The 10,982-nt window shown below is 34.0% G+C and overlaps 1 protein-coding gene across 1 annotated transcript; it reads right to left on the bottom strand.

Annotated features, from left to right (window-relative positions):
• Positions 1-1,965: 1,965 nt before the first annotated feature.
• On the bottom strand, positions 1,966-8,252 carry LOC133334072 (alanine--tRNA ligase, cytoplasmic). The gene is made up of 2 exons (XM_061542371.1): positions 7,232-8,252; positions 1,966-3,874 (listed from the first exon to the last, which is right to left on the bottom strand). The coding sequence occupies exons 1-2, from the start codon at positions 8,224-8,226 to the stop codon at positions 1,966-1,968; spliced, it is 2,904 nt and encodes a 967-aa protein (XP_061398355.1). The 5' UTR covers positions 8,227-8,252.
• Between the last annotated feature and the right edge of the window lie 2,730 nt (positions 8,253-10,982).

Below are 10,982 nucleotides of genomic sequence, written 5' to 3'. Positions count from 1 at the left end.
TTTGGTGGCCTCCGACTGAATAACCCGACCTCTACCACATTTCCGTAAATCTTTATTTCAAAACCGCCTAAATTTAAAAATTAGCGAAATAAAGATTTACGGAAATGTGGTAGAGGTCGGGTTATTCAGTCGGAGGCCACCAAACAGCCTTTTATTTCTTAATAAATTAAAAAGCCAGAAATAAAATCTGTATGATTCATTTTCAACAGGTTTTCTAATTTCATTTTATATGTTGTTATTGAGTTAAAAATATTTAAAAAAAAATAGTTTAGGGTCGTACCGAATTTATTCCGCTCCGTACAAAAATACTCACCTTCTCACCATTATAGGTGTTGTTAGCCGCCCGTATTACCCAAATACGCAAGGACTTTATTTGCATCTGTGCCAATTGAAAACGGCGAAAATGGATGAACAATTTTTTTTTCATTGATCGAAGCTATAAGCTGAGAATTAGGAACAAGGTCCTCAAGTCGCTAGGCGGCAGCACTTGCAACCTGACAAAGAAACCTTCATGACACCATTGTACCGACTTCGCGAGGGGAAGAAAATATAGAAGATAGGCCGGCATGAATAAAGAAAGTGATTTTGCAGAAAATTAGTTTTGAATGCATCACAATAGAGAAGCAGGCGTCATGACAAACACGATTCCACGACAGAGGGGTCTACGATCCGAAACGACCCGAGTCTTACTCGGCCAACGACTGTCAACTCAGCCCGTTGTGTAAAAGCAACAACAACAAACGCGATAAGTCTTGAGCTATGATTTGGATGGTGCAACCGCCTCAATTCCTATTGGGCAGCACTGGCTCTGATGAAAATAATAAATAAAGGCAATGTACACATCGGGTTAATACAGGAACCTTGGATTGTTAAAAACAAGGTATCTGGATTACGCCACATAAATTACCAACAGTTTTATGCAAACACAGGTTCTCGTCCAAAACCTATATAATGCCACAGTTAAATCCAAAACTATATTAGAATGTATAAAAACCATAAACAATTTCTCGTAATTTGGTCTCGTAAGAATAATCAATTATGTAGTTTTAACTTTTAAGGTAAAGTTAATTTTGTACGATCTATATTGTAATTCTATTTATTAATGGGCTCTATTGCCCATTAATAAAATTGACTTTTTGAATGAATATTGTGAATGTCAATAAACTACATGTGTTGACAAAGTTTTACACGTCTGCGGTCAAAAAAGGAGCTTCTATTAACAAAAAACAAAAAGACGTAACTACAAGTGGGTTTATTTGATTAATGCAAAAAAGGGTAACTAACAAAAAATTCAACTTTTAACTTAATTGTTATGACTGCCATTAAACTAAATAACTAAATTTATTAACAAAATTATAGTCTATTATTCGTCATATGCAATATCACCCTGCCGGGCATACTTTTTCATTTCACATGACATGTTTATAGTTTTCATTCAAAACAGTTTTTTGCTTCTCCTACACAATTATGCTTTTGTTAGTTACACCTTTTTGCATTTTAGTTGGCGATATATATATATATATATATTTTAATTGTTGTTTATATGTATATATACATTAAGGGGGCTTAATTTCAGAACCATCGAGTATTGTCTTTTTAACTATAAAGGACACAAATATAGCACCAATATAAGTTATAAACATGAAATATCCCTACGTTATTTATTCCAGTGTCCACAAAGAAGAAATATGTTTGCAGTGTTAAAAATTAAAATATGCAATAACGCAATATTAAGTGCGGTCTCAAATAAAAAAAATATACTAGTCTTTTTTGTGAAAAATGCAAAATATATATGCCCTTTTTATTGATCATTTATGTGCAACTTAATGCATTTTAATAAATTGGAGAAAAAATATTAAATAGTTAATTTCATACGTTGGAATAAATATAGTAAAAAAGATGGTACTTCTATATCCAGAAGGCATTGTTTCGCAATGTTGTTTGATCGTAACATATACGTATATATTAAGCTTCAAGCTTGGTCTTTGCGAATTCTTCTGCAAGTTTAACTATTTCGTGGACGTTTTCATAGTTTGACCCTGATGCTTGTGCGGATTCAGGCTTACCGCCGCCTTTGCCATTAAGAACGCTAGAAATATGCTGTACCCACTCATTTGCTTTCAAACCTTTTTCGACGGCACACTTGGGTACCGAAGACAGACAAAATATTTTCTTCGAATCAACATCGACTGACAAGAACATAGCAGAAGTGTCGGGGTTTAGCAAACGCACCTGCTTCAGGGCAGCGTCCAGAGCCTTTGTGTTGTTATAAGCGTCTAATTGTTCAACGAAGAACAACGCATTAGGTTTTGATGTGCACAACTCTTTAGCTTTTTCCACAACTTGAACTGCGACTAGGTTCTTCAGAGCGCGTTCCTTATCGTCTAATTTTTTCTTAAGATTTTTAAGATTGCTTCGCATTTCATCTTTCTTTACGTGCGGAATTATTGCGCGAGAAATTTCTTCATTTATTTCCACGATTTGTTTAACAATATTTTTTGAGTTTTGCCCATTAGCATCTTCTTCTATAGCCTTGTTAATTTTTTCTATTTCAGCTTGAAATAAGTTTGACTTATTGATAGCTTTTATTGCTTCGGGTCCAGTAAGAGCTACAATACGTCGTATGCCCTTTGAAATAGCTTCCTCGCTGCTAATTACAAAGTCCACAATGTGGCCCGATCGCTTCAAGTGAGTACCTCCACAAAATTCAACAGACGTTTTTTCACCAGCATCACCATCAGGATTTTGCTCCAATTCCTCAACAGGAACACCAAAAGATATTACTCTAACTGGATCTGGGTATACTTCATCAAAAACGGAGCGTAAACCACGAATAGTTTTGGCAATTTGCAGTTTTGACTCTTTTGCATATATGGGGACGTTTTTGTAAACAAGATCTTTTGTTAGTTGTTCCGTGTTAGCAATCTGTTCAATAGTCAATGCTGACTTGCTACTAAAATCAAATCGCAATTTTTCGGGCACTACTAAGGACCCTTTCTGGTCCGTGTCTTTGCCCAACACTTGTAACAGGCTGTGATTAAGAGCATGCGTTGCAGAATGATTTTTCATAGTCAGCGATCGTCTTATTGTATCAATTTGTAGATTTAATTTATCTCCCACAGAAAGTCGTCCCTCAACAGTACCGATGTGAAGTATATAGCCACCTCTGTTGTACACACTGTCGACAATAAATTCGTTTTCTTCTTCATCAAGTTTTACTAAAACACCTTGGTCATAAATTTGACCGCCACTTTCCGCATAGAAATTGGTTTTATCTAAAACAATTCCAACCTTTTGTCCAGAATTTACTGTTTCCACAAACTCATTATTGTATCTTATGGCAACGATTGTTCCTGTACATGGGCTAAATTGGTATTCGGATTGAGGATCGTCTGACACACTTTCATATGCATATTTGAAACTGTCGTCTGTTACCGGTATTTGTTTGTCTTTTAGTTCAGAAATTGCGTGGACGTCGAGGTTGATTTCATTAGCTTTACTGACGCCTTTGCCCTGAGAAAGAATATACGAATTGTGTTTCGCAGCTTCGTATCCTTCCATATCAATTTGCAGACCACGCTCTTCAGCCATTAGTTGAGTCAAATCAACAGGAAATCCATATGTATCGTATAAACGCCAAGTGACGTCACCCGGAATAACTTTCTCATCTCCGAGTTTGGCGATGGTCCTATTAAAGAGGTTCCTGCCCCTTGATAATGTCTTTAAGAATTGGGTTTCTTCCTCATTTATGATATCAACTATGTGTTGAGGATCCTTTTTAACTTCAGGGAAGGCATCACCCAGTAAATCAATGACAGTGTAAACAAGAGATGCGAAGAATCCCGGTTTTGCATTTAATTTTTCTGTAGCATATCTACAAATAGAAAAAAACATATTATTTATAGACGTATCAGTGTACCCAGCTTAACTTAATCTTTATGAAGAGCCTGGAAAAATATGTAGATTTTCATCGCACAAATTATTCTATGGCAGATCCACTCAGTAAAATGTGTATTGATTTTAATTCTTTGTACTCTAATGTTGATTTTTGCAAGAATATAGAAGTTATAAAATCTAACATAATTGTATTTTTAAATGAGTAGTACTAATTAATAATAAAATAAACTGGCTGTATCGGTTTTCTATTCCCTTCTCATATTCCATCATGATGCGCATTATGGTGCGTACGCGATCTCTACTAAAGGCGAGGCCGCCTCCTCGGTCGGCAGGGGTGGAATAGTGAGGCGTGGGAACGTTCCAAAAACAACATTGCGGCCGATACTTACATACTTCGATTTATTCAATATTTCAATTTCAGCTAATTTGTTCAACAAACCAATGCCCATAGTTATAATCCTAAATTATATATATATACATATATATATATATAAAATAGAAAAAAATTGTTTGTTTGTATGTTACCGATAGACGCAAAAACCGCTGAACAGATCTTAATGATATTTACACTGTATGTCGTGGCATGCCCTGAAAGTAACATAGGCTAGATAAACTTCAAAAATTCCGCGTGATTGCAGAGTTGTAGCATCAATAGCAAACATATCTCAAAATTTCGAAACATGTAATATGCGTATATCTTGGAAACGGTTACAGGTATGGCTTTCAAAATTTGTCTGGATAACGTAGGTATAAATACACATCATCCATACAAAAATGATCGGGGTACATTAGGGGGAAATGCAATCCCCATTGCATTTAAATAATTTACATATAGAAAATAAAAAAAGTTTTGTTTGAAAAGTCAAAAACCACTGAACAGATTTTACTGAGATTTTTACAGCACTTGATGCTACCCAATAGAAAAAATAAAGGCTAGATAAAATACTAAAAATCCACGTGGATGTCGAGTTATACCATCAAAAGTATTCCCAACTCTGAAATATCATAGACATTCTATGCTTATATCTTAAGAAGGGTTACAGATTACCACATCAAAATTTGCCTGAGTAAATTGGTTACAAATACGCATTATCCTATAAAAATTGGCGTGAAACAATGGGAAGAACTTTTCCCAATTGCATTTAATTTATCTATATATACAAAAAAGAAACGTATTTGGTTGTAGACACAAAAATCGCTGAATTGACTTTGCAGACATTTTCGCAGTTAGTCATGGCATCCCATGGAAGTGAGATAAGCAAAATAAACTTCAAAAATTTCGCGATAACGAGGTGTTATAGCATCAACTGTAATCATACCTCTGAACTAATATTCATTTTCTATGAACATATTAGAATAACTTGAATAAATCTGTTCATAAAAGTATGTATGATACTCAGATAAGTACAAATCCAATCCTAAATTACCAGGAAGTAAAAATTGGTCCAAATCAGAAATCTTCGACTCATAATTTTTTGTCCAATTATGATATTATCAGTAATGATAAAAACCACCAGTTCAGTAATTCCGCGAACGTCTGCTGTTTTTTATCTCTGCATTTTCATCACATATTTGAATAAAATTTGTGTAAAATGAAAATTATTACATTTTGTCATTAAAAAAAAAAAAAAAAAACATTTCAGTTAAGGAACTTTTTTCGAATTTCAATAATTCTACAACCATTGGGGAAAATAAACATGAATTCAATAAAAGTATGAATACTTGGGAGATATCCAGTAACGAAATGTTGATGGTGGATTAAAAGTTATAAAAATCTGAAATCTTTGGTGGTTTATCATCATAGCTGGAGAAATGATGCCAACTTTTAAACGAAAGCATTTTAGAAGGATTGAATATGAAGATTTGACTGAAATAAGAGATGTGATTTTGTTTATTAAGTTTAGTTGATCAAACTGATATGACAAAAACTATTATTTCGAAGATGTATAGAGGAAACGACAAACTAAACTTATACATTAACCAGCTGCTACGATATAATTACTAATATTACAGTACGAAATATCTATAGCCGAACAGTAATCTTCGAATTTGGCTACTATAATACCTATATATCATGCCTATCAATAAATAGTAGCTTTTAAACTGCATACAAACAGTTTTCTACGTGAACTTTCCCATTTTAATCACTTTAGTAGGGGCAGCGAAGCGCCACGTGTCCAGCTAGTATATATATATATATATATTGCATTTTGCGGGCTTTTGTTAATTCTATTACAGAAATGTCAAATAAATCCTCATAGACAAGCTTAAACCGGCAAAAAGTCCCAATGTTCAATGGTTTGATAGATACAATAATTAGGTACAATAATTAGGTTTCGGTAGATCTAAGGTCTTTTCTTACTTAAAAGTTCAAATCGTTGGATTCACTAACTATGATAACTATGAAATGTGAAGAATTATCATTATATAAATGAATTGCTTACTATTTATCCTCAGGTTATTGTATTTCATTATACGCCAGAAATAGTGAACGATTATTTACACTCAGTACTCTATAATGTGAAAAAACCTCGAAGAGGTTCTCAAGTCAAGATCTGAGCGTAAGAAACAATCACTTATTAGCGAATTCTTTCAATGAAATAGTTCAAATCCTGATATAGTGAACAGACCTTGCAGAAATTAGTTCACTTTATCCAGACACGACTGTATATATTTTAGGGATATTTCTGTATAGGTATATAGGTCCGGAATAGTTCACACTAAAATGCATAGCATTTTCTAAAAGTCTCTCATGGCTAAGGTACAACATATAATATAATCTTCTATCCATTCCCCTTCTCATCAATCCTATCTTTTCAGATAATCGATATAAACACAATAAACTAAAGGTCTCCATGTGAAACAACCTCTATAACAAACGAACTCAATTATCATTTTCGAGGTGAAAACAAATTCCAGTAAAATTTAGCGCAATTATATATAGAATATCAAATTTACACAGACTGATTAAGATATTAGTGGCGTATATAGATAAAAAAAATATGACGTAGAATAAGAGAAGTGACGGGATCACCATACATATACTACACTAACAACTAAAGGTTCCTACGACATGTTTGAAATGTATTGAAAATGTATAGATTAGCTTATTTTAAAAATTCGCTATTGTTAAGAAAAATTAAAAGAATACTGGTACTTAAAATAATTGTTTTTATATTTGACCGTAATAGATTAGTATAAAATTAATAAATTTAATTGTTACGATTTGGACCATATTTGTGGAAATTAGAGGAATTTAAAACTCAAATTTTAATTTTTAAGCATGTGTAAGATTAAGATTAGAAAACATGTCATGAAGAAATTATACACTTACCTTACAGCACGACGCAAAATTCGACGTAATACATAACCCCGACCCGAATTGTCGGGTACTCCTCCATCGGCCAAAGCAATAGTAAGAGTTCTTGCATGATCAGCCAAAACTCGATATGCCATATCTACCCCTGTACTATCTTCTGCGCCAACCTTGCCTCCATAGGGAACACATCCGGTGCCGGTTTGAATAGCATCAAAAAGTGGTACAAATATGTCGGTGTCATAATTTGAGCGTTTATTTTGTATGACAGAAACTAAACGTTCAAAACCCATACCACAGTCAATATGTTTCTTAGGCAGTGGTTTCAATGTTCCATCTTGTTCTCTATTAAATTGAATGAAAACTAAATTCCATATTTCCAATACATCAGGATCATCCATATTTACAAGCTCGGGAACACTTCGACCACCTATGCGATCATAATGCAGTTCAGAACAAGGACCGCAAGGTCCAGTCTCTCCCATTTCCCAAAAGTTATCCTTCATGTTGCCTGGTATAATATGTTCGGGCTTTAAGCCTAAGTCCAACCACATTTGCTTGCATTCCAAGTCGGGGTCCAAACCACTTACTTCATCTCCACCAAAGTAAGTCACATACAATCTATCTTTATCTAAACCCAAACGTTCCGTTAAAAACTCCCATGCCCAAGCACAAATTTCCTTCTTGAAGTAATCGCCAAACGACCAGTTTCCCAGCATTTCAAAGAACGTGTGATGGTATACATCTTTGCCAACATCATCTAAATCGTTATGTTTACCACCAGCACGAATACATTTCTGGCTATTGACTACACGAAGCCATTTGGACATATCACTATTAGGATCAGCGGTTCCTAAGAATATGGGCTTGAACTGATTCATGCCGGCATTTGCAAATAGTAGCGTTGGGTCATCCAACGGAATCGTACTAGATGAATGTACATAAATATGATTTTTCTCCTTGAAAAAATCAATATATGCTTGGCGGACTTCGGCAGCAGTTAGAAAGTGCATTTTGGTGATCCAGTCACAAACCTGAAATGAATAATAATGTACTAAGTGCCACGCAATTCGCGAAATATTACATATATCGACTATACACGTGTATGCACACGAATTCACTTAAGTAGGACAAATTAAAACTATGTTGTCTTATACTTATTTCGAAAGTGTACAGAAGATCTATGCTATAATAAAAATTGATTAATCACAAAATACACTGCTTTGCCACCTACTTAATCAAAAGTGTTTTAATTTAAAACGGCGAATGCAATGCAGAATATTAACTGTGGATAGAGATAGGTAAATCTACATTCGACTAATCGTAATAACCATGGCCTATAAATAAGGTCACCAAGGGAGACCAGCTGTTTATCGATACCTCTCAAGTTTGCTGTCAAAATGCATTATTGTGAATTGACTTCCATTATGAAAACGTAAACAAAGTCGAAATTTTTGACATTAGACTTGAGAAAAAACAGCTGTTTTCCGATTTCGATTGCTATCTTGGTGACCTTATTAATAGATCTTGGTAATAACCATTTCAATACTTACTTAAGCTATGTAAACACTATCAAAATTACCGATAACAATTGTTTCCTTGTTGACCTGTTTAATGGGCCTTATTTGGGTATCTGCTATTGTATATTCGAAATGCTTTGTGTAAATAATTTTTTTACTGTAATTTTTTTATCTATTGCTGACTGTCCACAACCATGAATATTTTCGTGATTGCCTGATGAATGACGGTCATAAGTGGCTAAATTGTCACTTAAAAGTGATAGTGTGTATACCGCTTTTAAGTATCAACATCGATTACTAACTATCCAATAGTTTGGTTCAAATTTTGTTTTTTAAATCCTGTGATCCTAGGCATAATAAATAGGTGATTTAGTCCATTTAGTGCAGCTGAATTTCCGATTAGATGTCAAAATGCATAGTTCATGGCCTATAAATAAGGTCATCCAGGGAGACCAGCTGGAAATCGATACTCTCAAGTTTGCTGTCAAAATGCATTATTGTGAATTGACTTCCATTATGAAAACGTAAACAAAGTCGACATTTTGACATTAGACTTGGGAAAAAACAGTTGTTTTCCGATTTCGATTGCTATCTTGGTGACCTTATTAATAGATCTTTGTTTTTGTCTCGACCATCTGTCAAATTTTTCCTTATAATATTTCACATCAGCTGCTCTAAAATGACTACCTATTCATTGTGCCATGGTTTCTACCATGGCCTATAAATAAGGTCACCAAGGGAGTCCAGCTGATTATCGATACCTCTCAAGTTTGCTGTCAAAATGCATTATTGTGAATTGACTTCCATTATGAAAACGTAAACAAAGTCCAAATTTTTGACACTAGACTTGAGAAAAAACAGCTGTTTTCCGATTTCGATTGCTATCTTGGTGACCTTATTAATAGATCTTGGTTTCTACCATGGCCCAATAATAAGATCGTCCGATAAGGACAGATGACTTCACCCGAGATGTAAAAATGCTTTCATTTTTGGCATAATCATATGAAAACGTAAACAAAAACATTTACAACATGGGGGATTTTCAACTAAAATTGATGATAACGATTGCTTATTATGCGAACTGTTTAATGGAGCTTGATTTCTACTTGAATTCGTCGTGCAATGTTGCCAACCATAAGAAATATTACTAAATAAAATTTGACAGATGCTTTTGTTTTGATACATCTCCTTATTATTGCATCATGTATACTCCATTTAGCGCTGCAGACTATCCGATTAACTGCCAAAGTGCATAGTCTCTACTTAAATTCGACGTGCAATGTTGTTAACCATGAGAAACATTACTAGATAAAATGTGGCTGTTGGTCGGATAATAACAGTTGTTTTTGTTTTGAAATAATACCTTAATATTTCTTCATGTACCTTAAGCGGTGTACACACTATCACTCCTGAATGACACTCTTGCTTGTTTCATCGTGTGCCGTCATTCATCAAGCAACCACGAAAATATTTATGGTTGTTGGACAGTCAGTTGTCGATTAAAATCTGACAATCAAAAATGATATTGTGTAAACCCCTTTACTGAGCGTATGATATCACAGAAGCTAATGTTTCTTCCTATAATAGCTCTGTCTGTTAACTCGATATTTGGTAACAATTGTTACCAAATGTTGTCTGTTTACACAAAAATCCTGTAAAAGAGAGTCAAGTGAGAGAGCAAGTTTGACAGTTGAACAACAACAAAGTTGCTGGAGTTTACTGAAAGAATTTTATTCAGTAAGATTTTGCAACTCAGCCACAAAAATTATTTAAAACATTTTATTTAATTTGCAAAGTTCAATTTGAAGTCAATTACAGAAAATGGAAGAAAATTCGTAAGTAATGCAAAGTTTCATTAAATTAGAAACTAATTCCTTATATATTTTTAGGCAAGTTCCAGATAGAGGGCAATGTATTGATGCAGGGAGCTTAAATGTTCCCGGGGAACATACCAGATCAAATTTTCTTTTATTATTCATTTTATTTTTAATATTAAATGCAATACAAATAATTGTGTTCGTCCTTGTTTGTTGTTTATTTTGGCGCAAATCAAATTTTTTCTTGAATCAGCTGTTTATTTGCTAAATCTTACTAAATGTTGTCTGTTTACTTTTTTCAGTATTATCGCAAAAGAGAGTAAGAAAGGCTTACTCTCTGAACTAGAACTTACTGAATAAATGTTACTGGAAAAGTAACCAGACACATCTAATGCAATAATATGGGGATGTATCAAAACAAAAACATCTGTT

The sequence above is a fragment of the Musca vetustissima genome, unplaced genomic scaffold, assembly GCF_032173495.1.
Source record: "Musca vetustissima isolate MV318-11 ecotype Yass unplaced genomic scaffold, APGP_CSIRO_Mvet_v1 utg36280, whole genome shotgun sequence".
In the NCBI taxonomy this organism is placed as follows: Eukaryota; Metazoa; Arthropoda; class Insecta; order Diptera; family Muscidae; genus Musca; species Musca vetustissima.
The sequence above is the reverse complement of the archived record's forward strand: the minus strand, read 5'-3'. Positions and strand labels throughout refer to the sequence as shown.